At 58.4% G+C, this 27682-nt stretch overlaps 2 protein-coding genes across 9 annotated transcripts in view; both read right to left on the bottom strand.

Moving 5' to 3' along the window:
• Positions 1-17: 17 nt before the first annotated feature.
• Positions 18-23437, bottom strand: CLASRP (CLK4 associating serine/arginine rich protein). Of its 8 annotated transcripts, none has more exons than XR_014806366.1 (22): positions 23379-23437; positions 22272-22399; positions 14785-14882; positions 14089-14190; positions 13815-13894; positions 11738-11822; positions 10426-10574; positions 9576-9672; positions 8612-8690; positions 8455-8528; positions 6917-6958; positions 5798-6013; positions 5381-5668; positions 3822-4085; positions 3454-3497; positions 3101-3161; positions 2888-2946; positions 2416-2811; positions 1659-1969; positions 1126-1607; positions 387-411; positions 18-166 (listed from the first exon to the last, which is right to left on the bottom strand). XR_014806366.1 is itself a non-coding variant. In XM_084961175.1 (21 exons), the coding sequence occupies exons 2-21, from the start codon at positions 22368-22370 to the stop codon at positions 124-126; spliced, it is 2031 nt and encodes a 676-aa protein (XP_084817301.1). In that variant the 5' UTR covers positions 22371-22399; positions 23161-23437; the 3' UTR covers positions 18-123. The 8 variants fall into 8 exon arrangements, 3 of the variants coding, with proteins under 3 accessions (XP_084817301.1, XP_020950177.2, XP_084817303.1); XR_014806363.1 differs by having other exon boundaries at positions 3458-3497; XR_014806365.1 differs by lacking the exon at positions 1659-1969 and having other exon boundaries at positions 1126-1208; positions 2765-2811; positions 23161-23437.
• Positions 23438-23627: 190 nt separating this feature from the next.
• Positions 23628-27682, bottom strand: part of RELB (RELB proto-oncogene, NF-kB subunit) — a 35640-nt gene continuing 31585 nt past the window's right edge. Inside the window, exon 11 of the mRNA XM_084961204.1 lies at positions 23628-24423. Within this exon, the coding sequence (XP_084817330.1) occupies positions 24038-24423 (386 nt within the window). The 3' untranslated portion in view covers positions 23628-24037. The remainder of the gene's footprint in view (positions 24424-27682) is intronic.

Here is a 27682-nt window from a genome sequence, read left to right as displayed (position 1 = left end):
ACCACACGGAGGCCAGGTGAAGGGAATTAAATAACGTGTGATTTTATTTCATTAGAGATAAAACCAGCAGCATCACAGCTTGAGCCCTTGCTGCCCCCATCCCTCTGCCCCCTAAGCTTCTGCCTAATGTCGGTAATGGGGGCTTCGGGATCTGGATCTTGAGCGCCTGGAGAGAGAAAGGGGCGAGAGAAGCCCCATGAGGGTGGGCAGGAAGCAGGGGACCCACTGTGTGCTTGGGGACACTGGGGCTTCAGTGATGGGGAAGCTGCTGCAGAGAGGGCTGACCCTGCAAGGGGAAGGGGCTGGGAGTGGTGGAGAAATCGGGGCTGGAATCTCCTGCCAAAGGACAGCTGTGGTTCCCCAGGGAGCCGGGCCAGCCTGCTTACCTTCGGGAAGAGCTATATTCTCGACCTGGAAAGAAAGGACAGAGGTCAAGGACAGCTGAAAACAAGTGCCCAGGGCCGGCCTTCCCGGGTGTCTCTGGCTGTGGCAGCACCAGCCACTCCGGCCTGCCCACCACTGGGTCCCTCGGCCCACACCTGTGCATTGGGAACCAGCTTTGCTCCCAATTCCTGCAATTTTCCCTTGTGTGTCATTTACGTGCATCTGAAAGGTTTAACTTAGGCTAATGTGGAGGATGGATAGTGGTTTTTCCTTTTTTTTTTGGCCACACCCACAGCACGCAGAAGTTCCAGGCCAGCGGATCAAACCTGCACCACCGCATGACAACACTGAACCCTGAACCCGCTGAGCCACCAGGGAACTCCAATACTATGGATTTTTGTAAGCCAGTTTTTCTTTTTTGTTTTTTGTCTTTTGAGGGCCGCTCCTGTGGCATATGAGGGTTCCCAGGGTAGGGGTCTAATTGGAGCTGTAGCTGCCGGCCTACACCACAGCCACAGCAACGCCAGATCTGAGCCAAGTCTGCGACCTACACCACAGCTCACAGGATCCTTAACTCACTGAGTGAGGCCAAGGATCGAACTCGAAACCTCATGGCTCCTAGCTGGATTCATTTCTGCTGCGCCATGACGGGAACTCCTTGTAAACAGTTTTGAAACCTTTTGCTAACGCCCCAGAACCTCAGGCCTGGCTCTCCAGACCAAGCCACCAGGGGACACTCACTGTAACGGGGGGAGGGCGAGCGGCTCTGCCGGCTGTACTGGCGTTCCCATTCTTCTCTCTCCTTCTCTCGGCGTTCCCGCTCCCTGCAGGGGGAAGGGGCAGCAGACCAGGGGGAGGGGTGGGCATGCGGCTGCGCAGGTGGAAGGGTCACCCGAGGGCACGTCCTGCTCCTCTCCTCACTTGGGAACAGGGGCACTGAGCTCAGAGAGGGTCCCTGGCTGCTGGAGCAGCCTCTGAATCAGTCCACCTTGCTAGGAAAGGCTTGCTGCACAAACACAAAGGCGGTGGCGGGGGGGGGGGGGGCATTCCCTGGTCTCCTGTCCTGCTCAGGGTGCAGTCAGGACACAGAGATTCATGTGCTAAGAGCCTGACTGGCCTCTGTCAGAGTGACTGGGATCTGCAGCCCCAAGGGCTACATTTCTCGGGTGCTCCTGCCCGGCCCTGGCGGCAATGAGCTCTCCCAGCGAGCCATGAGGGGACAGCTAATCCATCCCCCACGCAGCAGCTGAGCAAGCGGAGGCCCAGACAGGGACAGCCCACGGCGGGTGGGTGGCAGAGGCAGGCAGGCTGACTGATTACACGGCCGAGTCCCCAGGCACCCTGCCCCTCCAGTCGGGACGAGAGCACGCGGCATCCTGGGGAGCCCAGCACACTATGGGCGGGTGACAATCAACTAACGGCAGCTCCAAGCCCCGCACGCCAGAAGCCTCTAACAAGACCCCACAGAGAGGGGCCGCCTGATCACGTCTGTCACACGAGTCCCAGCTCGGAGAGGTTAGGGTGCTTATCCAAGAACTCACGGCAACTACAAGGTGCAACCAGAAACAAGTACAGGCACCACAGCCTGGGGACTGAGGGACTGGCCTCCTTGCCCACATCAGCACGCCTCCAGTTCTGCCCACCGCCCCGGGTGGGCTGAGGCTTTGCGGGCACTAACCCCTGAGCTACCCTGTGTGGTCGGCACCAAGGACCGTCCTCACTCCAGAGTGTGGGCCAGCGCCCTCCCCAGGGCCACACAGGCAGAGAGGCAGCGCTGGGGCCGGACCCCGAGGCTGTCTGACCCCGGCTCCCGGCCGTTCAGCTCTGCAGAGTCGAGGTGAGAAGAGAAGCAGAAGCAGAGGAGAGGCGAGGAGGCCCTGGCTCCTGTGCGGAGCTGGCTTGTGTTCAGCAGACGTTTAACAAGCACCCATGGTCTAGGGGCTGAGCACCCAGCAGGAGCCTGGCAGCCGGGCCTGACTGAGTGGGGATGCCAGCAAGGGCAGGGCAAGGGCACAGGGCACACCGGGCCGCCAGGGAGAGGAGTGCTCTGAAGCGAGCAGAGTGGGGCCAGTGGACGGTGCTCTGGGGTGCTGCTCCGCACAGGACGGCCGGGGAGGGCCCCAGAGCAGCAAGGGAGGGAGGCGGGGGGTATGGGGCGGGGGAGCAGGAAAAGCCACCCAAGCTGGGCTGGGAGGTCACGGAGTTGGGAGGTCACGGCACTGCTTGAATAAGCTGGGGACGGGGAGGAGACGAGAGGCCTGAGGGCCAGGCGAGGGCTTTGCTTTTCATCCACCAGGGGACTTGGCCAGGGCTCAGGCGGTGGAGAACGTGAGGCAACCCAAGGCGGCAACCAGGAGGCAGGCAGCGGGGATGGTCTTACTTCATTCGGATCTTGCGGGCCATGGCTCGAAGCTCGTCTTCCCGCTCCTGCAACAGAGTCGCCGGTGAGGGCGGGCCCGGCGGGCACCCCCTGGGAGCCCCATCCTCTCTCTGGCACCCTTACCTGGCGTTCATGCTCCTGCTGGATCATCTTCTCCTGAGCTGCCTTCTTATCTGCCTTGACTGTGGGGAGGGACGAACACTGAGGGAGGCCCTCAAGGCCCACGTGGCCCCAGGGGTGGAGGCTGAGCCTCAGCTTCTAGGGAAGGGCAGGGCCTCCCCGGGGCCAGGCTGCGGGGAGGCGCCGGGAAGAGCCGGGGGAGGCGGTGGGACATACACTGCCTGTTCAGTGCCTTCTGCATTCTCAGCTTCAGCTTCTCCTGCGGCGTCAGCTTGGGCTGGGGAAGGGGGAGAAGAGGCAGGAGACCGGGTGGGTGTCCTGGAGCTCCCACAAGCCACCACATCCAAGAGCCTGGGACTTGCGGGGAGCGTGTGGAGGACAGGCAGGCTGTGGAGACCGGCTGTGAGGGTCTGGGAACCCCGGTGGACAGTTGAGGGGAGGTGGGGCACGGATCGCAATCCCGGGGGCTGGATCTCCCGGCCCACCCGGGCCCCCCTGCAGGCCCACCGGGCCCAGCTCTCGGGCACTGCTGCTGGCGGGAATTAGACGGGCGAGTTCCAAATTCTTACTGACTTTGGCAGCTCCTGTCTCTTTACCAGCGGCAGGTTCGGTCCTGGGAGGAAAAAGGGCAGCTGCCACCTTTGACCCCGTGCAGCCTCAGCACTGCCCTCAGACGGGACAGCAAAGGCCACAGGCCTCAAGCACCCGCAGGAGAAACCATGTCCCTCTCGGATTCTGCGGACAGGGCCATGCCCTCCTCTGAGCCCTCACCAAAGGCAAGGCCATGACCCCTCGGACCCCCCAAGGGCTGAGCTGTGGCCCCCCCACCCCAGACCTCCCAGGGCAAGATCAGGTTCCCTTCCAAAAGAGAACAGTGGCATCAACCCTCCCCACGGCGGGCCGACAATCCCCTTCCACCAGCTCTGGCCCCACTCACTTTTTCAGCTTCTCGCCCACAGCGGGGGACGCCGCCGGCCTGCTCAGCTTCTCCCTTGGGGGCGATGGCGAGTGACTCTGGCTGTGGCTGCGGCTGCGGCTGCGACTCTGACTCCGACTGCGGCTCTGGCTGGGGCTGCGGCTCCGAGTCAGGCTGCGACTTCGGGATGGGCTGAGGGACCAGCTGCTGCGGCTGCGGCTACTGCTGTGGTGCCGGGGGCCCCGGCCGCCTCGCCTGTACCGGTCTCCGGAGCGGGAGCGGCTCCTGGGGGTGCGGCAGGGCAGGAGGGGGGCCGTGAGGATCCAGGGGCCCCTCCCAAGCACCGATTCTACAGTCGCCCCCGCTCAGCCCTGTGGTTGTTCTGTCTGCAGGTATCTCCGCTGCTTTCCCTCAGAAATCCTCCCGGGCCGCCCCCAGTCTCCGGACACACAGGCCCTGAAACGGCTCTTCGCTTCTCGCTGGTCAGACACTCCTTCACCCACCTCCCTGGGAGGTGACTTCTGGGAGGGCAGGACTTGGCTGGTGGCCTCCCCCTGCTGGGGTCCAGGGGCTTGTCACCAGTGGGGATGCCTCCTCGCCCCCTCACGCCCACCAGACTGCAGCACAGACCCATGGGATCCATACTGAGGACGTGCAAGCCCCACGCTCTCTCTGCTCAGGGCCCTGGGGCTCCTCGGCAAGCGCCCACCCTCTGGCTGGTCTCCGATGTGACCAGGGCCCCCTCTCTCCCCTAGCCCTTCTCGGGCCATAGCCCTGGCTCACTACAGGGAACGAACTGGAAGGCAAACTTATGCCACCTACTGATTCCAGCGGTACTGTCCTGGATTTTACAAAACACAAATTTGTTGGCAATATTGAGAAAGTAAGCACCATTTTTTAAAAACATGACTCAATTTCTCTCAAAAAACTAAAAGACTGGGCAACACCACGCCTGCCACTGAGTGGCCGACAAGCCTGGGGCACGGCACGCGTGCTTCTGGTTCACCAGGGCCCACCTGGCCTCTGTGTTACCGGCCAGACCCCGTAGGTAGCTGACACCGTGATCCATGTAACAGTAACAACCACCTAACAGAGAAAAACTCAAGCACCAGACCCTGTACCAAGAGCTTACACAGAAGTTACCTGTCACACGACTCAAGCAAGGGGCTACTGTCATCATCTCTCTCAGAGATGAATTAACAGGCCCTGAGAGCTCCCTGGCAGGGCCAGAACGGCCGCCCAGCCAGCTGTTCCGCAGTCCGGGCTCCCAGCCACCAAGCCGTGCCCCCCCCCCCGCTGCCCCCGGGAAAGAGCAGCGTCCTGTCCCTGAGCGACTTCACTCCCACCCCACACGCAGCACTCCCTCCACACCTCGCCTCCCCTCCACAAGGGGAGCTGCCTTGACTTTCGGGCCGCTCCTCTGAGAAGGCTGCCCCGGGGACGGCGGCTGTGCTCCGGCACTGCCCTGCAGCCCCCGCAGGGGGCACAGCCCTGCCCCCTGCCACCCAAGGACTGGAAGAGAGGGGGCCCACGGCCAACTCAGGCCCTCCACCCCTCTGCACGCCCCCAGCCCCACGCACCTGCTTCTGCGCCGGGGCCCGTAACCAGCACGCCGGGCAGGCGAACGGGAGTAGCGGTGTCCGTCTCGGGAGCCCCCACCCGAGTGCCGTCGGCTGCGGCTGTGGGACCTCGAGTAGCGCCGGGAGCGGGACCGAGAGCGCGACCAGGACCGGGAGCGGGAGCGGGCGTGGCGGCCGGAGCGGTAGTAGCCCCCGCCGCGGCGGGAGCGGGAGCTGGAGCTGGAGCGGGAGCGGGAGCTGGAGGTCCTCGAGGCGGAAGAGGAGGAGGAGGAGGTGGAGGAGCGGCGGCTGCAGGTGCGGCACGGAGGGCCAGTCAGCACCCGCCCGGGCCGCGGCCCCCTGCCGTCCCGAGCCCCCCCACCAAGGTGGCCGGGGGGGGGGGGGGGGTGTAGGGCGGACAGCGTGAGCGTTACCGACCGGGCGCTGGCATTACGTCCCGGTGTGGGGCCGCCGGGCTGGGGAGGCGCGGGGGGCTTCCCTGGGGTGGCCCCCGATGCAGCTGCTGCAGCTGCGGCTGCAGCTGCCTCCTCGTCGCTGCCCCCGAAACTGGTGATGAACGTGATCTTCTCCTCGCGGCCTGGGGTCGGCGAGCGGGAGCGGGAGCGGGATTCGGAGCTGGATTCCGAGGGCGACCTACGAGAGCAGCAAGCAGGGAGCTCCATCGCCAAGCTCCTTGAGCCTGAGCCAGCTGAGCAGCTAACAACACCTACTGGAAAGCAGGAGAAAGGACGCGCGGGGCACGGCCAACCCTGGACAGCCAGCACCAACGGCCAGAGCCGGGGCGGACACCAGCTCTGCGAGGACGTGGCTCCTGGGCACAGACGCCCTCTCAACACAGCCAGGCAGGGAGCGACAGAAAGCGTCCCGACTTCACCTGCCCGCTCAAGAGGCACGAGCAAACCGAGCGGGACCGTGAAGCAGACGCCTTTGGCGCAGGGGTCGAGGGAGGGAGAGGGTCGGCAGGTGCTCAAGCGGGTAACGGGACCCAACTGCACTTTCCTAACAGCCCGGACCAAGCACTGATCTGTGCCAGGCCTCTCACCAAAAGGTGTCCGCGCCTTATCTCACCTGTCCCCGCTCCTTGAGCCTCGGGGCCAGGCCCCTCCCACCCCATTTGGAAAGGGAACCGGGGTCAGACTGAGGTCTGTCCACCCTCAAAGCCTCTGCCCCAGACACTCCCACAACCAGGGGATGCGAATGCTCGACCAGGCCATGCGGCGGTTGTTTCTGGGAGTTCCGGTTAAAGAGACTTGTTTTCTAAGTCACACCTTTCTCCCATGTTTGGTCATGTTTAACACAAGACTATGCTACCTACCTTTAAATCAAAACATTTTAAAGGTTCACATTGAAAGGAAAGAGAAATTGGGAAAGCAGACAAACAGTCTGGAAAACCAAAGAACGATCCAGACCCACAGCCCACACCAGGCGCTAAGACCCCCCAGAACACATGCCCCAGTCTGTGATCTCCGGGCAGCCTCCAGGGTGCCCCCCACCCCCTCCCCCCATCAGGAAGAGTGCTGGGCCCTGGGAACTCACCGCTTATAAGGGTCGTAGGTGGGGCTGTCTCGGCGGGCATAGCTAAGGAGCAAGGAACAGGAGGGGAGGGGACAGGAAAGCCCGGGGTTAGTGTGCGTGGAATTAAGGCCAAACTCCCACCTGGGTGCTCCCGGCCAGGCCCTGGGCCCACCCTCGATGCCTCCTGCCACCCTCCTCAGATCTGTCCAAAGCCTGAACCTTAGCCCCAACCCCCAATGTCCCAGGCCCATCCTGACCCTGAGCAACACGGACTGTGGCAGCCTCCCACCCAGCTGGCCTCGGGACCCCAGACTAGAAGGGTCCCTCCTCCCACTCCACGTCCCGGGTTCTGCTGGGTCCTGGCTTACTAATGACAGTGACAACACACCCAGGGGAGCTAACGTGTCATAGATGCACACCACGTGTCTGCCGCCAAGTGCTTTACTTCCCTCATCTCGATCGCTCTGTACAACTTTCTTGCTTTGTCTTTCTCGTCTTTTTACAGCCGCACTCGCGGCATATGGAGGTTCCTAGGCTAGGGGTTGAATCAGAGCTACAGCTGTCAGCCTACACCACAGCCACAGCAATACCAGATCCCAGCTGCGCCTGCGACCTACACCACAGCTCAGGGCAACGCCAGATCCTTAACCCACTGAGCGAGACCAGGGATCGAACCCACGTCCTCATGGATACTAGTTGGGCTCGTTATCACTGAGCCACAATGGGAACTTCCTACAGCTTTCTGACACGGGTACTGCCATTAATCATACATTGCAGCTGAGGAAACAGGCCCTGAGGTGACTTGTCCAGGGTCACACAGCTCACAAATGCTGGAGCCAGGTCCCAAGTCAGGCCATGTGCCCTGAGCCCAAGCCTTTATGCACTACACTGACCTGCACCTCTATGGCCCAGATGACAGCAAGAACCACCATGACTCTATAATGAACACTGTCCAGACGGCACACCAAACCCTAAACCCACAGCAAATCCCTAAACCTCAAAGCAACCTTCACTGACTCCCCCTGAACAGAGGAGATATGGCAGAGAGGAGTGTGTCTGCCCAGGGCTGCCAGGCCTGAGAGGCTGCGGCAGGCTGGGCTCTCTGCACCGCACTGGACTGCCTCCCGAAACCTGCCAAGACCTGGCTGTGGGCACTGGCACAGTCCCCTCCTGGGTGGTGCTGGTGCCCCTCCCCAGAGAGGAGACTGGAGCCCAAGAGAGGAAGTCACTTACACAAACTGACAGTGAGGGAACGACCAAGCAGGACCCAGTCAAACAGAACCTGGGGCCAGACTCAGGCGCCTCCACTCTGCCCTCCATCCTTCCAGCCACCCCACGCCACCTCCCCGCTGGCTCCCAGGGAGCATGGGAGGGCAGGTGTCCCACGCCCGTCATGGCCATTCCAACTCCAAACCTTCCCTATTCGCTGTCCTGCCGGGACGACTCTCCCTACAAGTTGCACGCTTGCCCCTAAAGTCTTCCTGAGCCCCCTGCCTTTGCCCAGAGTCCTGAAAGACTGAGGCTGGCAGGGCAGGGGCCCAGGGCAGAACCCAGCCTACCTGGGTGGGCTGATCTTTCGGCCCCTCAGCCGCTTCTCCCGGAACTCCCTCCGCTGGCGCCGGGAGCGACGGCCCTGGAGCAGGGCAGATACGAGGCTGGTGAGGGTAGGCCTTCCACGAGGGACACACCTGCCCGCCACCCCGGCCCAGCCCTCACCGAGTACATGGCCTTCTCCTCCTCAAGGGCCTTGGCGTGTTTGATGGCCTCTGCCTCCTCCTTGTCTTTCCGGAGCATCCTGTGGAGGCAGGGTGAGGGGCGTGATGGAGGAGGGGGCATGCCACAGGGGGTCTAGCCTTCATTCGGCACTAGAATTGAGCACCTACAGCACGCCAGGCAGGCAGCATTAGGGATTACTGAAAACAAAAATCCTCACCCTCATGGGCTAACAAAAGACTGCTACGTTGGACAGCGAAAACCTTGACGGGAAAAGAAATCATGGAGGGCGGAAAAGAAATCCAGGGGCCTGGCAGAGGCTGCTGCAGCTTTCCACAGGGAGGCCAGGGCACAACCAGAGAAGGTGACAGCTGACGAGAAACCTGGGGCAGTAAGCTACGCAGATGCCGGCAGAGCCAACAGAACAAGGGGTGGCCCTGAAGTCAGATGGGGCTCAGGTGCCAGAGGGGTAAGGAGGCCACGGAGGCTGGGCAGGAGTGGAGCAGGTGGGGAGAGGACCAGACAGCTGAGACCTTCTGGCTGTGGTGAAGAGGCTGACTGCCCCCGAGCGAGGCGGGAGGCACGGAGGGCTCTGGGAAGAGGGTGCGTGCGCAGACCTGGAAGTGCTCCTATTCTGGCCCCCTACGCTGTTAGTTGGGGCCAGACCCACAAGGCAGGGGCTCTATCAGCAGCTAAGAGCAGCGAGGCCTCTCCACTAGAGGGCGCTGTCCACCTGGCCCAGGACCGAAGAGCTTCCAGGGGTCAGATGGTCTTAGTTCTCACATTTGGGGCAGCCTCAGTTTCTACACAGGTGAGGCCAGTCACAACTGTCAACCCAGGAACTCAGGGGCCTGTGTGTGCAACGCCCCCGGCACCGAGCCCGGAACACCGGCACTGAGGGACAGGGGTAATGACAGAGATGCCAGGTCCACAGGGTACGGGGTGGGGGTCAGCCAGGAGGCCTCACCTGACGAAGTCACCATCAGCCATGCCATAGGTCGTGGCCTGTTTGTTGAGATCTGCCACCTGCTCCTGGTTCAGTTCATCCACGTCCACCTCCACGTCTGCACCAAGAGAAAGGCCGTCAGGGGCCAAAGCCAAGGGAGAGGAAGGGGAAGAGGGGCGGTGCCCACCAGACCGGAGGCCTCTGCAGGGCGGGAACGAGTCAGCTCATCTCAGCATCCTCAGGCCGGCACAGGGCTTGGACAGAGCCAAGCACAACAGACGGGCAGTGGGGTGGGAGTGGGGGGGCAGGTGACGTGACGTGGAGGGCGCGAGGTCAGCGTGAGGAGTGACTGGGGGAGGGACAGAGGGCTGGGACGATCTGGGTGGGCGGGAGGCAGGGGCTGTGGGTCGCGGGAGGCGGGGGCTGTGGGTTACGGCATTCGGGGCACAGATACATGATGGCGCAGTAGAAGGTGGGATGGAATAAAGAGCTGGCGGGCTGAGAGGAGGGAGGACGGCTTGGGCACGTAGGTGGGTGAGCGGCAGGGCAGGGCAGGGGAAGAGGGGAAGGAGATGCTGAAACTGGAGAAACATGTTTTCCAGAGAAAAGAGGAGGAAACTGAGAGGCTGACACAAGCAGAAGAGGACGGAGCCAGAACCAAGGCGGGGACAATGTCACAGAGGCAGAGTCCTAGAAAGAAGGAGCGCCACACAGAGGGAGGCCAGGACCAGGATGGCGAGGCTGGAGCGCCCCGGAGCAGGGGAGGGAGAGACGGGGCTTGTAAGCACGGGGCACCCACAGAGGGTGAGGGACGAGACACGAAAACGATGCCCAGGGACTGCAGGAGGGGAGGGCAGAGAGGGGACCCCACCGATGTCGGGGATGACCTCATCTTCGTCCGAGTTGCTCTCCTCCTCGGCCGGTGACTCCTCCTCCTCCGGCTTCTCTGCCGCCTTCTCCACCTCGGCCACCGTGCTGTCCTCGTAGGTGTAGCCGATGGAAGCCTTCTTCTCTGCCAGCCTGGGAGAGGGAGCCGTGAGCCAGAGCAGTGCCGGGGAAAGGTGGCCACAGGCGGGATGCAGCCCAGGCCAAGTCGGGGGGCCGCCCACCTCCCTCTCAAGTTCCAGGACAGCTGCTCGGCTCCCGGCCTGCAGACCTTCCTCAGCCCGGAACCCTCTGCGTCTCTCCCGCCAGCTCCTCCCTCTCCCTCCAGCTTCAAAGCAGTACCTTCGGGGAGTCCTCCCCGGGCGGGATCAGGCATCCTCAGCTGCCTCACCCCACTCACACTGGATCTGTCTCCCCCACCAGAGTGAGTCCTGCGAGGGCAGGGCCCAGAGTGACCTGGAGGTAAGAGGTCACTTCTCCAGCCTTGTCCAGAACAAAGCAGGGGCCTAGAGCACATCTGCAGCCGAATTCAGACCACAGTCCCTCCCCTTCCCAGCACCAGCCTCGCCCTGAACGGGGCTCGTGGATAAGGGCCTGAGTCACATCCATGAAAACTCTTCAGATGGAGGGACGCAGCAGGCGGTAAGGAGTCAGGGTGCCAGGAACAAGGGGAACGGTGGCTGCCCTGCCGGCAGAGGGAAGAGCCGGTCCTCGGGGACAACCCCTGAGAAGCCCCTCCGCAGCTCTCAGACCACAGCGTGTTGCCCGGCAGGCAGGCAGAGGCGCCGCCTGCAGCCCCCTCACAGGGCAGCATGCCGAGGCTCAGGCCTGTCCCAGCCCAGGGCCTGCCCTCCTAGCTCACGCCCACCATCCCACGAGTTGAAAACGCAACGCGGAGGGGCAACCTTTCCCCTCCAGCCGCCGCTTCCTCCTCTCAACATTGGTTAAGCGAGCACCTACCGTGTGGCGACCACCAGCTCCAGCTCTGGGGAGCCCAGGCTGGACAGCATGGATGAGGCTGTGCCCTGACGGGGCTCACAGTCCTCCCGCCTCCCTTGACCCTACCGCACCCCAGACCCGGACTCAGTTCTTTTTTGTCATTTTAGGGCTGTGTCTGCGGCACATGGAGGTTCCCAGGCTAGGGGTCAAATCGGAGCTGCAGCTGTCAGCCTACGCCTCAGCCACAGAGACTCGGGATCCTTGACCCACTGAGCAAGGCCAGGGATCAAACCCATGCTCTCCTGGATGCTAGTCAGGTTCGTTAAGGCTGAGCTAGAAGGGGGACTCCCCCAACTCACTTCTTCTTCTCGTCCTCACTCGGTCTCTGGAGGCCTCCGTACAACTCGTCAATGTAGATCTGGTACAGGCACTGCTCCTCTGAGACTGCGGCAGGGAAGGCAGCACACGGGTCAGAGTGGGTTGGGGATGCTGGGAACTTGGGGCGGGGGGGCGACACAAGAATGCAGTGGGGGATAGGAGGGCAGGCGTGACCCAAGCACAGCCAGGAGCAGAGTCACGGATCCCCAGATAATCACGCTGTGTGTAGTGGGGACACAGCAGGTGCAGGCCCTTGGTGCCTCAGGTTCCTCTCCAGGAAAACAGACCCAGTGGCAGAATGAGCGCTCAGTACCTGGGCGCCACAGTTACTAGCTAGGGAGGCCTTTGCTGGACCCTTGGCAACAATAAGCCCATCCTGAGTGCTGGGTGTAACCTGGACCCCATGGGCCACTCCACTGTGCGCCTCTGTGGCCCAGTTGAAATGAAGTGTGGTTAACTTGGGCTCTCACTGATCCACAACACCCAACCCAAGGAGCTTGGCGACGCACTGGAACCTGCCCTGATTTTCCTGCAGCGAGACACGTGCCCAACCCTGGGCAAGTCCCCTGCCCTCATTGGGTCTCGGCTGTAGAGCCAGGTGGGTGGGCTGGGCGAGCCTGGCAGTGACAGAGCACAGCCCTCCCCTCAATCCAGGTTCTGCCCAGAGTCTACAACGCTCCAGAGGAGGGCACGGCTGGCCTGCCGCATATGAGTTCCAGCCACACTGGCCTTCTCTGTCCCCCCAGCGCTGTCCATGTGGCCCAGGGTACCGCAGCCCAGCTCCCCTCCCTGGGGGCCCTGCCCGCAAACTGAGCCAGCCCCAGCCAAGCACATCTCTGCCGTAACAGCGCCTTAGCCTGTAATTACCACCTGCTTTGTGGTCATGTGTCTCCCCCACTAGAACCCTGCTTCCAGAGGGAGCCTGACACCTCACAGGTGCTCAGGAGTGTGGGAACGAATGAATGAACAAATGAACGAATGCAGAGTCAGACAGAACTAAGGGAAACCCTGGCTCCATCACTAAGAGTCTGTGTGGCCTTGGGGGAAGACAAAAACCACAGTGGCGGTGATGATGCAATTCTCTGCTTCTAAGACCTGGCCGATTACTAGAATTTGACAATCTCTGATTTTAGAGATGCTAAAACATCTATCTTAGAAACAAGGAAATACAAGAATAACGAACCCACATGGAGGGCCAACTGCCAGGCCTGGTGCCAGGGCCTTATGCCCCATCATGGAGCCTTCACGACCAGCCCGAGGGACAGAATCCGCCACTATCCCTTCTCCAGGAGGAGGCCAAGGCCCGCTGGGCTAAGGGACACACGCGTGGCCCATCCTCCCCTTAATGTCCCAGGGAGGTCCTGGGAGGCGAGCTAGAGCTCAGAGCCATCCAGCAGGAGGCAGCAGCGGTGAAGGGCAGGGTGAAAACCCCAATTCCTCCGACACGGTGTCCCCCCAACCCCTGAGCCGTGACTTCCCCATCTGTAAAACGGGCACCACCCCTACTTTGCTGGGTGGTCGTGAGATAACAGAGACGAAAAAGCCTGAGTCTGTCAGGGTCTGGAACTCCCCGGGCAAGCCCAGAGTTGGGGAAAGTCTCTCCAAACCCGTTTTCTCATTTGTCAGGTGTTAAAGGTGATGACTTGGAAAAAAAACACTGGACATACACGAATGCTTGGCAAACTGTCAAGCTCTGTCTAAACATTCATCTAAAACAAGGAGAAATTTCCTCTTCAGAGCTGACACTCTGACCCACACAGGGAAGGGAAGACACACGGAAGAAAAAAACGTGTTCCTGCCGTTTTTTAGGAAAAAAGCCATAGAGTTAGAGAGCGTGGGATGTGAGAGCGACCTTGGCGGGACCATCAAGTTCAGCAGACATCTCCTGTACCAGTTCCAGAGACGGAGGTGCCGAGATGGGAAGGGACATGGACAGAGCCGGGACCAATCTCATGGCCCCTCAGCAGAAAGTACAGGGACGACTTTTCTCAGTCTTGCAGGGGTCTTCCGGCCTCTAAGGACCCTCCCAAACCCACTCCCACAGTCCAGATCACTCACTGCCAGCAAAGTCGTTCTGCACCAGGCCTCGGTAGCGCTCGTAGTTACACTTCCGCTCGTCTGACTCCTGCTCTGGGGAGCTTCAGGGGAGGTCAAGGTCTTGAGATCACAGGCAGAGGGCAGATCCCACCCCGAGCCAGCAGGAGAGGGGATGAGGGCCCCTGCGTGCCCATTCCCTTCCTTCCCACGGGGGTGGCCCGCAGGCGAGGGCTCGGGAAAGAAGAGGTGCTGCAGGGCAGCAGTCCCCGCCGGGGAACCCGAGGGCGGAGCTTACATGGTGGTGAGCAGCGGCGGGGTGTAGTCGGGGATGTGGTCCAGGTGGGCGCGGACATCAAAGCGGTCGATCATGTTGTTGGTGTCCCCCTGCCAGGGCATCCTGAAGTGGGGAGCGGGGAAGCAAGAAGCCTAGGGTCCCCACCGCCCAGGACACAAAGCGCCTGCTCGCTGCCACCTCACACTTGGGGGCCTGGCCCTCAGCCCCTCTGATCCCCATGCCAACCCCATTCTCACCCCCCACCTCTCAGTCCCTTATGCCACAACCCCCCCCTCCCCCCCCCCGCGCACCGAATCTACACGTAGGCTCCTGACCTGAACCGGAGACCTGAATAAGGCTCTGGGAAAGCTGGGGTCCTATTTCTCAGAACCAAGCAAAAGCAGGGAACTTGAACCAGGTCCGAGGGGCCACTTGCTGAGCCCAGTCGCCCCCAAACACTCCCTCTGGCAACCTACTCTCTGCTGTATCTTGGCCTCTGGCCCTGGGCCCACCCACTCCCCTCTCAGTCCTTCAACCACCACATGCTGGGGCCTTTGTCCCAATCCCTACTGGATCTCCTTAGCCGGCAACCTTCACCTTCCCGTGGAGGCCAAGCCTTCCCTGCCTGCGACTCCAAAGGTCTGTCCGTACCCCAGGTCCCTTCCAACACCCACCCCCCAGTCACAGACACCACCCTACCCCCAAACCCAGTCTCACATGTTTACGGGGCTCTCAGCAGCCAGGGCAACTGCAGAGTCCAGGTGCACCTTGCAAGCTCGACCGTGCACCTGCAGGAACTGGGCTGGGTCCTTCTTCTACAGGGACGGATAGCACAGAGGTCACCACCCAACTGAACCCCAAGCACCACCACCCCCAACCAAGTTTAGCAGCAAGCTCATCTCTGATGTCAAGGCGGCCATGCTTCAGAGGTACAAGAACTTGCCTGGGGTGAGAGGTGGGCAGCACTGATGCAGGCCACCTAACCCCCGGGGACAGGGGAAGGGTTTCCTCTCAGGGTGGTGGGAAGAGATCCGAGCTCTGGCCCAACCTTCAACACAGTCAGGACCAAGACCGCCTGCCCTAAAATATTATCCCCCAACTCTTCACCCCCCCCCCACCCCACTCCAGGGCCACTCATTCAGAGCCAGGACCAGCTTCTTTTTTTGTTTTTTTGTTTTTTGTCTTTTTTTGTTGTTGTTTTTTTGCTATTTCTTTGGGCCGCTCCTGCGGCATATGGAGGCTCCCTGGCTAGGGGTCTAATCGGAGCTGTAGCCATTGGCCTACGCCAGAGCCACAGCAACGCGGGATCCGAGCCACGTCTGCAACCTACACCACAGCTCACGGCAACGCCGGATCCTCAACCCATTGAGCAAGGGCAGGGACCGAACCCGCAACCTCATGGTTCCTCGTCGGATTCATTAACCACTGCACCACGACGGGAACTCCCAGGACCAGCTTCTAAGACACCAGGACTGCATAAGCTCATGGAAAGATGACCAATGTCACTACTCATCACAGAAAGAGCCAAGTGAACTGCAAGCCGCCACCTCGCGTTCACTAGGACGGCTGCAGCTGAAAGGCCAGAGCAAGTAACACTGACGAGATTATGGAGAAATGTTTAGCTTCCTCAAGAAGTTAGCCCAGGAACTGCCATGCGATCCAGCAATGCCACTCCTAGATATATGCCGAAAAGAACTGAAAACAGATCCTCAAATGCTTGTACACAAATCTTTACAGCAGCACTATGCACAAGAGCCCCCAACTGTAAACAATCCAATGTCCCTCAACAGACGACAAATAAACACAACACGGCGTACCCAGACGATGGGATGCGGTTGGAAATAACGGGGAACGGGGCAGTGATCCACTCTTCAACGTGGATGAACGCTGAAAACATTATGCTATATGAAGGAAGGGAGTCACAAAAGGCCATATATACATGATTCTATTTATGTGAAATGTCCAGAAGACACAAACCCATAGAGACAGCCAACAGACCCTGGAGGCAGGGGGTCTGACTGCTAATGAGTCTGGGGCCTCTTTTTGGAGTCGGGAAAGAATGTTTAAAGTCAGACTGTGGAAACAGCTGCACAATCCCGTGACAATGAACTGTGTCTCCATAAAGCTATTTTTTTCAAAGGGCACCAAGATGGAAGAGAATGTCCCGAATCACCTGTTTTCTCCAAATGTTCCACTTGCATTCATCCATCACCTTAGGCCTGAGCCCTCGTATGAGAGTCACAATTCCAAGTCACCATAATTACACCAGGAAAGGGCAAAATCTAGGAGCAGCAGCTCCTGCCACTGAGCTTCCTGAGTGCCGAGCCCTGGCTTCCCACATGCCACGCCAGAGGAGGCCACAAGAGCCACAAGCCAGGCTGCCGGAGCACCCACTAAACCCTGGCCAGGCTCCCAGCAACACCTCCCCAGGCTCCAACCCCCTCCCGCCCCGCCTCCCCCTCTCAGGACCACTGGGGCTCCCCGTCTGCCCCTGCAGCCCATTCTCCGCTCAGCAGCCTGAGGGGCCCCTCCTCCCCTGACCGCCCCCAGCCCCAGGGCAGCCGGCTTCCAGCACAGGCTCCACCAGGACCTCTGCATGGGCTCTCGGCTCAGCCCACACTGCTCTTGCAGTTTGCTCCTGACTTGTTTCCGGTCTCCCTCTTGCACCTTCCTCATCAGCTCCCCCCACAGCCCCGTTCCAACTCCGGCTCCCTGCACCTGCCTCCTTCCTTCAGAGCACCCCCCGCCCGCTGAAGCGACACCCCCCGTCCTGCATCACCTGTCTGTCTCCCCCACTGCCGTGGAGCTTCCAGGAGGCAGGGTGCTCTGTTTCACTGGCTGTTGTGTCTCCAGCAGCTGGAGCAGGGCCCAGCCCACAGCAGGTGCTCGGGAGCCTGCCTGAAGGAGAGCACGCGTCCTCACTGACAGACAGGAGCCTCAGCCCTGCGGGGGCACCTGCAGCAGCAGGTTCCCAAGAGCCCGTGCGGCGTCTCCGCCTCCGCCGCCCAGGCCCAGGCCGCGCCAGCAGGTGAGCAGGAGCCGCAAGGATGGGCACTGGGGACAGCGCTCCCACCCGACCTGTGCTGGCCGGCTGGGGGCCAGGCGGCTCTCTTGCTCCTCTCACACCCACAGAGGCCGAGGGCGGGGTACCCCCCAAGACCCCAGGGTCCAGCGGGTGGCCCTGCTGGCCTCCAGCTCCTCACCCTGCACCTCGCCTGCCTCCCTCAGCCCGTCATGGCCCCCGGCCAAGCAGGAGGCCCAGAGCCCTTCCTGCGTCGGCGGCTGCCCCAGGCCACACGCCCAGCTCCCGCGGCCCAGACTCAAGGGACGCTGTTCACAGGATGGACTTTGGCCTGAAGGGCCACGCCAGTGCCGGCCCCTCGGGGAGGAGGAGAAAGCCCTGGGCTGGGAGCAAAATGCTGAGGTGGTGGGCTGGCCCTGGAGCACGGTGGTCTGCAGGGAAATGCTCGAGAGCGCGGGCCCTCGATATCAGGATCCCTCTACCACAGGAAACTTCGGGAAAGTCAATCAACTGTACCAAAACCCGAGCCCTGACCTGCGTGTTTCCTGTACATCCTCTCACTCAACTTTCTCAACCCGGGCGGGAGGCGCCGCTCTCACCCCCAGGTTCCAGCGGGCGCGGCTGGAGCTTGGCACGGGCAGCTCCTAGGTTGCAGAGGGCACCCGGGCAGGACAGAACGAGGCTTTGAGCCCAGATGGGCCTGACTCCCAAATCCACTCCTTTTTTTAAGACTAATTTTTTTTTTTATCATGGCAAAAGATGTATACTATAAAATCCGCCATCCTGACCGCTTTCAGTGTACTGGAGCATTAACCTGCATGACGTTCCTGTGCAAAGGATCCTTCTAGAGCTTTCTCAGCCTGTGAAACTGAAACTCTGCGCCCACAGAACTACTCCCCTCTGCCCCCCTCCCCAACTCCTGGCAGCCACGGATTTCTGTTTGTAATAAGGGCTTGACAACTCTAAATCCCTCACACAGGTGGAATCTGGCTTATTTCACTGTTCCCGAGGTGCCCCCCCCCCCACTCTGTGGGACAGGATTTCCTTTCTGAAGCGGAACAACATTCCACTGTACAGAGACCACGTTTTCTTTCTCATTCATCTCCCGACGGACACCTAGGTCGTTTCCACATCTTGGCTGTTGTGAATCACACTGCAACGAACATGGAGGTACAAGTATCTCAAGATTCAAAATCTATTCTTTTTTTTTTTTTTTTGCTTTTACGGCCACACCTGCAGCACATGAAGGTTCCCAGGCTAGGGGTCCAATTGGAGCTGTAGCTGCTGGCCCACACCACAGTCACAGCCACACCAGATCAGAGCCACGTCTGCGACCTACACCACAGCTCACGGCAACGCTGGATCCTTAACCCACTGAGCGAGGTCAGGGATCGAACCCGCAACCTCATGGTTCCTAGTCAGATTCGTTAACTACTGAGCCACAATGGGAACTCCCTCAAAATCTATTCTTAACCATTGCCGCTACGCCTCCAGAATCAGAGGGCAACAGAAGAGTTCGTGGAGTCTTTTGCTCACTCACTCAACCATTAAGCCAGGCCCCTGCGATGCCGTGGTAATAACTGAGGCAGCCAGCGCTGCCCTCACAGCTCACAGTCCAGTGTGAGGGACAGACCCAACCCCTAGAGCCAGGACCCAGAGTGGACAATGCTGGGATGGGGGAGCAGGGGATGCGCCACTCAGCCTGGGGCCTCCTGGAAGAGATGCCGGAGCTGAGATCTGTTTTATTTCCCGCTTTCATGTCCACAGGGAATTCATTCTGCTTCTTTATCCAAATCACTGATTAGAAGAAAGCTGACAAGGACAGGAACCATGACAGAACCAGGGGCAGCTAGGGGGAGAGAGCAGGCACCAAAGACAAATCAGGAGCCGAGAAATCAGCCATCTGGACACAGCCGTCTGGCCTGCCACGGCCTCCCTCGGCTCCTTCCACTCCCGCCTCGGCCTCCTCCCTTGGCTCCAGAGGGAGATGAGAGACCTCTGGGAGCAGCACCATCCCCTTCGAGAAGCAGCCACCATCCACAGCTTGGTGGCTCTGATCTGGATGCCGGTCACGTTCTGGTCCCAGGACAATGACTGCTTGTACAGGCCTGTACCACAAAGCACCCCACAGACACTGCTCTATTCTTGAGCCTCTTCCTTGTCACCCAGGGAGAGGGGCTGGTCAGCACCGCCGTCCCAAGGGGGCAACAAGCTCAGGGAGCTCCTCGGCTAACAGGGGCGAGAGCTGGAGGCCCAGGCCTTCTGAGAGACCTGGCTTCGGCCTTCGTTCCTCCACACCAGTCATCGACCTGGATGCAGTGCCAGCTCGACCTGGAAACCTCAGTACCAACAAGAGCCGGCACTTCCTGAGCAAGGGACCTGGGCAGGCCCACCTCGGTGGTCTCCGAACCCCATGCCATGCCTGGGAGGGAGGTGCTGCTGTGTCTGTGGCAGCACATTAACTGGCAACATCCATACCCCCTTCCTAGACAGTAATGACATTCCCAACATAACTGGCACAAGACCACCCGGAATAACGCCTAGCCTCTCGGCCTCCCTTGCAGCTGTGTGTGACCGTGGGGCTACTTTCTGGCCAGTGGAATATAAGCGGACATGTCATGTGCAAACTTCTAGAAGCTTTCTTAACAACTGGCATGAAAACCTTGGCCCCCTTTCCCTCCCTTCTTCCTCCTTGCTGGATGGAAAGAAGGCATGGCGGCTGGAGCTTGAGCAGCCCTCTTTTTTTTTTTTTTTTTTTTTTGGCTGCACTGGTGGCATGTGGCAGTTCTTGGGCCAGGGATCAAGCCTGAGCCACAGCAGTAACCCACACCACAGCAATGACAATGCCAGATCCTTAACCCACTAAGCCACTAGGGAACTCCTTGAGCAGCCCTCTAAGACCCTGAGACAAAACAACACTGGGAAGAGAAGCCATGCACAGCTGAACAACAAAATGGTCCCTGAGCAGAACTGGCCACTTCTGGGCTCTTATGTGAAGAGGAAATAAACTTCTGTCTTGTCTAAGCCACTGATGTTTTCCGTCTGCTGTTCACAACCGAATTTGATTTTATGATACATCATTTCACATGCAAAAGAGGAAACGAGGCTCAGAGAGACAGCTGCTTGCCCAAGGTCATGCTGTATGTAAGTGCAAAGACTGGAATGTGAACTCACAGCCCGGCTAAGGGCTTAACCATTTCAGTATTTTGCCTCCTGGCTGTGTCACCTTGGATAAGCTGCTGTACCTTTGTTTTGCTTTCGGCCGCACCACAGGCATGGGGAAGTTTCCAGGCCAGGGGTCGAACCTGCAGTGACCCAAGTCCCTGCACTGACAACGCTGGATCCTTAACCCACGAGCCACATGGGCACTCCAAGCTGCCGTGCCTTTCTAAACTTCTGTTTCTACAGCAGAAAGCCCAGAGGAAGACCTAAGAGAGGCTCAGGGTCAGAGAGTCTGGGTTAGAAAGTCAGCTCTGCCCTCTTGCTGTATGACGCTGGGCCATGACTCTCGGAGCCTCAGTTTGCTCACATGTAAAACAGAGCTAATGAGAAGCAAACCAGGAGTTCCCGTTACGGCGCAGCAGAAACGAATCTGACTAGTGTCCATGAGGATGCAGGTTCGATCCCTGGCCTCACTCAGTGGGTTAAGATCTGGTGTTGCTATGAGCTGTGGTAGAGGTTGCAGACGCGGTTCTGATCCTGCACCGCTGTGGCTGTGGCGCAGACCGGCAGCCGTAGCACCAGTTTGACCCCTAGCCTGGGAACCGCCATACGCTGTGGGTGCAGCCCTAAAAAAAGCAAAAAAAAAAAAAAAAAAAGCAAACCACCTCCCAGGCTGGGATGAGAATTTGATGGAACAGAGATGCCTGTCAAAGTACTCAGCACAGTGGTTGCCACATAAACACTCAAGAGCAATAGCCGTTATTATGAGCCTCACCTTTAATGCAGGGATTAATACCAATCTCAGGCCTGCCAAAGTAGCAGACAAGGCGCCTGGCGCACCATGGGCTCTTAACAAACGGCAGCTACTCATTCCTGAGTGCTGTGCTCCTGGCCCACTGCCGGGGCCTCGACTATAACCAACAGAGATGCAAACCGAGACCTCGTGGTCACGCTGGTTAGTCTGATACCACAGGAGACGGGCTCTCCCTAAGCCCAGTGGTTACTTCCTGGTTGACAGGAGGCAAGTGAGGCAAACTGCTAACCCTGTATACATCTTTTGTTAGAGAGTAGCCCTAGGTGCTGAGGAGGCCTGACGGCAGGACAAAGGAACCAGGCAGGAAGCAGAGTGGCCTGGAGCGGGTGGTAAAAGCCGGACCATGCAGGGTCTTGAAGGCTGTGTTGAGTAGCCTGGAACTAGGAAGCCATGGAGTTCTGAGCCAGAGAGGGAGTCAGCTTTTGCTTTGGGAGGACCCCTCTGGCCCCGCGAGGAGGGTGGATTAGCAGGGACAGGCCTGGAGGCCAGGACACCAGGGGGAGGCTGGGGCAGTGATGCAGAAGTAAATGGAAATTTCTATATAAATACCACCTGACAGGAGACCTGAACCTAGGACCCCTAGACCGTTTCAAGCTGGGGTTTCCAGGGCAAGTCACAATTAAGCAGGTGAGAGGAGGCCCTATGGGCTCAACACCCTGTGGTGACAGAAATGGAAAAAAGGCCAACAGAGCTACCTAAGGATGACGCTGAGAGACCAGGAGAGGCCAGACCACAAGGGCCTTTTGGGTCACAGGATGGAGTGTGGTCTTTTCTCCAAAAGCAACTGAGGCATCAAACAAGGGAGGGAAATGGTCCGAGTTCACCTAGTGACTGTCCAGGGCACTGCTTTGGGTGCCAAGTCAAACCCCGAGAACAGCTGAGCTCTTCCGGGCACTGGGAATACAGCAATAAGCAAGACAGACAACATTCTGGAGGTGGCCAATCTTCTGTCTGGACTGCTCTGAGTGTTAGACTTTCCTTCTTCCTGCTGGCACCTGCTCTGTACTCGAATCCACACCAAACAGCACAGTATACGCCAATAAACTGAATGCCTCAGGTTTTAGTGACGATCATGCTCCAAAAAATGAATATTCTCTTGGGGATACTGGGCTCTTGGCTTCATCTATTTCCAAGCCCAAATCTTACCAGGATGACCAAGGCCCCGCCCTCCTGGGGAGCTCCCAGCCCAGATTAAAGGTTACTCACGATCTTCTCATAGTACTCTCGCCGCCGCTCTGCCCTCTTCTTGTAGTCCACCATCATGCCTCGAAGCTTCCGCTCATGCTTCCGAGCCTCGTGCCACATCGTGGTGAGGCCAAGAGTAGGGCCTCAACCTGAGGGATGAGGGGAGGGGTGTGAGATGGGCTGGAAAAACCATATGGACAGAATCAAAGTTACCTAACAAGATGGTGACAGAGCTGATCCTGAACATCAGCTTCAGAACTGTGTGCCAGATGCTCAGCCGGATACTGGACCACTCTGGTCCAGTGGCTTGGCCATCGTGAACCCGCCCCCCTGCCCTCCCCCAGGGGTTATTCTGGAGTGAGCCTCCCTGGGAAAGGGGTATCCTCTATTCAAGGAGCCAGAATCAAGGATGAGAGATTTTGGAGTGGAAAGAGCAAGTGTTTGAAGTAGATCTGGGCGCAGATCTTGAGCAGCTGGGGCTAGAGCCCAAGGGAGGGGGAGAACTGAAACGGCTCCCATCAGAGCCATCCGTGGGGATGGGGTGCAGGGCCCTGGAGATGTAGGCAGGTGGGGGAAGAGTAGAAAGATTTTATGGGAACAGAGCAGTAGTTTGAAGATGGGGTCGAGGGCAAGTGAAGGGCGTGAACGGAAGACACTTAGGGGAGGAAGGGGAGCACGGGGGAGTGCTGAAAGGAAAAGCCTGAGTGCCGGTGAGGTCTAAAGAAGGAATCGAAATCGGGGGTGGGGGCCGGGGATGGTACAGAGATCGAGCGCGCAGACAGGAAGGGGTGGGCTGAGCTTAGGGGGAAGGCTGGTGGATCGGGCAGAGCCCCGAGGATCTGGACAGGGCTCGAACGTCGGGTCTGGACCTGAAGGTTCGGGTTAAGTTTTTTTGACAAGGGGGCGGGACCTGTGGCAAGCTGCGGGTCTGACGGCGCGAGTTCGGGCCGATGGCGGGGGCAGGGCGAGGCCTGAGGCCCGGCAAGCAGACGGGGTGCGGGGCGGGCGGCCCTCGGGGCCAGGGCCGAGCGGAGGTTCACAGCAGAACGGAGAGAGGCTGAGGCAAGGGCGAAGCTGGGCTGACGTCTACCAGAAGCCAGGAGACCGGGGCCCGCCGCCTGCACTCACCGGCTCGTCGCCGCCTCCCACCTCTGCGCTCTCGCGCGGCCCGCACCGGAAACGGAAGTGGGCGGTGGAGGGGAAGGGGGGCACGGTGCGGCGGAGGCGCGCTTCCGCCGACGCGAGGGGCGGGTCCAAGGTTAGGGTGTGGGCGGAGGGGCGGGGCCTGGAGGAGGGCGGAGCGGAACCGAGAGCCAAGGGACTTTGTACCCAAGGAGCCGGGGAATTTTCTCAAGTGCAGAAGAGATGAGACCCCCCCCGGGCTCAAAAATTCGTCTTTATTGGGAAGACTGTGAACAATTACCCCCCCCACCTTCAGGCGTGGGGAGGGAGGGCTAGGGATCTGCGCCCCCCTCCCCTATTTACACTTTAGAATCCGCCGGGAGAAGGCACCCCAGCTGAGGCAACTTTAAAGAGCTAGTATTTGGAAGCCAAACCCCTTTTCCTCTCCAGACTCAGTTTTCTCATTTGTAAAATGGGCTCAAGGGAAACCGATGCTACGGCGTTTCTCTCCAGCACTGAAGATGTCCGATTAGGAAGGATGAGGACGTCGGAAGACGGACCAAGGGCAGCCCAAGGGGATGGGGGTGCTGGACATCCCGGTTGGGTTTGCACGGCCCCTTCCACCACCCTCCCCACCCAGTGCCTCTCCTCCAGTGCCGCAGGGGCTACGTGGCCTCAGGCCCGGGGGACAGGAGGCCGCTTCCAAAGCCCCCCTCGCGGTACTGGTTGGGGAACATGTTGCTGCCCACGAGGCTGGCAGTGCCTCCATCCCCGGAGCCCGGGGCCTGGTACGAGTCCAGCGTCAGCGGCTCAGGGCCCGGGGGCTCCGCGACCGGGGCCCCTGCCCCCCCGTTGCCCGCGACAGCGCTGGAGAGTGGTGGCGCTGGGGGCAGCATGTCCAGCATGGTGAAGAGTGTGGGGGCAGCAGGGTCATAGGCAAAACCATCGTCCAGGAGATCCGGCCCGCCGGGGGGCTCCAGGCCAGGGAGGGATACAGTGCCTGGGAAGAAGTCTGTGTCTGGCAGCAGCGCTGACGGTGGGAGGAACGGGCCTGCAGGGAGGAGGAGAAAGAAGGAAATAGGGTGGACTTTGAGGATCAGCCTCCTGCCGGGTCCTAACTCAAATGCCCAGTCTGTTACTAAATGCATTTTCAGTGCAGTCTCCATTAATGTCAAGAAGAAAACCCTCAGTAAAAGCTATCACCATTCTCTCTTTTTTCTCTTTTTGGTTACCATAAAATTTTTTTTGAGGTATAGCTGATGTACAATATTGTATGTTTCCAGTGCACAACACGGTGATTCACAATTTTTTAAGGTTATATTCCACAGTTATTATAAAATTCCCTGGACTGCACAATATGTCCTTGTGCTTATTTTTATTTTTTAAATTTTATTTATTTATTTTTGCTTCTTAGGGCCGCACCTGCAGCATATGGAAGTTCCCAAGCTAGGGGTCCAATCAGAGCTACAGCCGTCGGCCACAGCCACAGCCATAGCAACACAGGATCCAAGCCATGTCTGTGATCTACACCACAGCTCATGGCAATGCCAGATCCCTGACCTGCTGAGCGAGGCCAGGGATCAAACCCAAATCCGCATGGACTCGAGTCGGATTCGTTTCCGCTGCACGACACTGGGAAGTCCCTATTTATTTTATACATAGTGGTTTGTACCTCTTAATCCCCTACCCTCTCTTCTCCCTCCCCCCTGCCCTCTCCCAGCTGGTAACCACTAGTTCTCTATATATCTGTGAATCTGCTTCTTTTTTATTTTCACTAGCTTGTTTTCTTTTTTAGATTTCACATGTAAGTGATATCATACAGTCTTTGTCTTCCTCTGATTTATTTCACTAAGCATAATATCCTCCAAGTCTATCCATGTTGTTGCAAAGGGCAATTTTTCACTTTTTATGGCGAGTAGTATTCCATCGTGTATATATACCATATCTTCTTTATCCATTCAGTTGTTGATGGGAACTTAAGTTGCTTACATATCCTGGCTATTGTAAATAGTGCTGCTATGAACCCTGGAGTTCATGTATTTTTTTTCTGAATTAGTGGAGTGGAATTGCTGGTTCGTATGGTATTTGCAAGTGAGATGCCAAATCAGGGGTTAGTATCCAAAATATATAAATAGTTCATACAACTCAACATCATAAAAACAACTGATTTAAAAATGGGCAGAAGACCTGACAGACATTTTTCCAAAGAAGAGATACAGATGGCCGACAGGCACATGAAAAGATGTTCAACATCGTTAACCATCAGAGAAATGCAAATCAAAACCACAATGAGATATCACCTCACACCTGTCAGAAGGGCTATCGGCAAAAAGACACAAATAACAAAGGTTGGCCAGGCTGTGGAGAAAAGGGAACCCTCCTACACTGTTGGAGGGCGTGTAAATTAATGCAGCCACTGGGCAAAGCAGTGTGGGGGTTCCTCAAAGCAGTAAAAATAGGACCATTCTTATTTAATAAGCAAACAGGCAAAATAAGTCACAGTCCACAGGCAAGTCATAGAACCAGGGTTGAGACCACACTCCTGCAGGGCTAGGGGGTTTTCCCCAAGAATGAGGAAGAAGAGGAGGCTCCAAAGCCCCCCAAATACAGAGACAACCCCCAAAGCAAAGTTTTCACACCAAAGGAGACCCAAGTGAGAATTCACAAGTGCCAAGGTTGGAAAACAAATGATAAGTGTCATTATGGGAGAGTCTCTCTCCTTTTTTTTTTTTTTTTTTTTTGTCTTTTTAGGGCCACACCCACAGCGTATGGAGGTTCCCAGGCTAGGGGTTGAATCGGAGCTACAGCTGCCCATCTACACCACAGCCACAGCAATGCAGGATCTGGGCCACATCTTCGACCTACACCACAGCTCATGGCAACACCAGATCCTTAACCCTCTCAGCAATGCCAGGGTTGAACCTGCATCCTCATGGATGCTAGTCAGTTTCATTTCTGCCATGCCATAATGGGAACTCCAGAGTCTCTCTTTTTGAGACAAGACAAACTTCACCAGCAAAGGCTGACTACACTTATCTTAGAAAGGGACACAATGCTGCTGGGACTCTATTTCCCAGCTTCCTTTGTAGCTTGATGAGGTTATGTGACTAAGTTCAGCAGGCTGGAATATGGGCATGATGGCTGGAGGTGCAGCAGCCACTTTGGACCATGAGATAGAAACTACGAGTTGTAAATGGCAGGAGCTTGAGTCTCTGATGATCATGCAGCCACCTAACCATCCCTGGGCCACCTACCTCTGGACCGTGTTTATGTGAGAGGAGAAATAATGCTCTATCCTGTTGAAGCCCCTGTTATTTTGGGGTTCACTGTGAATGCAGTTAAACATGATCATAACAAATTAGGTAGCATTCCTGGTTTCTGGCAAGTTCCTAACATCTCCTAAGGACCAACTCAATGCCAACCACTGTGCCAAGTAACTGTGACATGACCTCACTACAAATCTGGAAAGGAACCTCAGCGGGAGGGCCAAAGAGGTCACGTGGTGGCTAAACTGTGACCTCAGAATTCAAACTCAGTCTGATGCCAGAGGCCTTGCTCCAGGGCAGATTTGCCACAAGAGTGACAGAGCAGAACTCAGATGCTGGGAAATTGGGGTGAAGGAGCATGTGGATGGATGATAAGTGGCTGATGAGCAAGGGCTTCGGGGATGGGAATCGAAGTCGGCTGAAATGGACTAGGATTGGGGCTTTCTAGGGGCAGAGCTCCTGGGCCCTGGGTACCAGCTGCAGGGGGCCGGGGAAACAACAAGTGATACTTGAAACCTTCAGGGTGGGACTGGCTGGAGTGGTCCAGGCTCAGCAGACTGAGTGATTGGTGACTGGCTGGGCACCATAGGGTGGCTGGGGTGTTGGGGACAGTATTCTTAGAGCTAGCGGTCAGTGAGTGGGGAGGCTTCAGATGGCAGCCAGATAGAGTTCATGGGAACTGGAGGCTGTCACGTGAGTTGAGATGAAGGCAGCCATAGAAGAGGCCCGAGGGTGGCTGAATTCAAGGCTGCCTGCCTCTGACAACCACCCTCATTCATCCGCCATCAACTCCCTGCTACTGGTTTCACCCATGTCATCACCTGCGCCCGCCCCACCACAGACTGGCTGTGTGACCTTGGGCAAGAGACTTCACCTCTCTGGGCCTCAGGTTTTTCACTAGGAAAACAGGGGGAGGGGATGGTGGGTAGGACAGCACCCACCTCCCGGGGCGATGCACAGATTAAGTGAGTAAGGACACACAGAGCAGTTATGTGCTCATCACATAGTGTCTATAAAAATAAATACATTAAATTTTAAAAGGCC

This window comes from Sus scrofa, chromosome 6, assembly GCF_054392235.1.
Source record: "Sus scrofa isolate SSC_HxYL_T2T_F1_AM1 chromosome 6, Sscrofa_HxYL_maternal_Yorkshire_Landrace_v2.0, whole genome shotgun sequence".
Classification (NCBI taxonomy): Eukaryota; Metazoa; Chordata; class Mammalia; order Artiodactyla; family Suidae; genus Sus; species Sus scrofa.
Note: the sequence above shows the minus strand (reverse complement) of the source record. Positions and strands in the feature narration are given on the sequence as shown.

Coding starts and splice junctions, on each gene's coding strand:
- CLASRP (XM_084961175.1), bottom strand. CDS start 22,370: ATGTGGCACGAGGCTCGGAAGCATGAGCGGAAGCTTCGAGGCATGATG. Junction 9,673..10,425: donor TGAGGTCATCCCCGACATCG/GTGGGGTCCCCT, acceptor CTCTTGGTGCAG/ACGTGGAGGTGGACGTGGAT. Junction 8,529..8,611: donor AGGAGAAGGCCATGTACTCG/GTGAGGGCTGGG, acceptor GCCCTGCTCCAG/GGCCGTCGCTCCCGGCGCCA.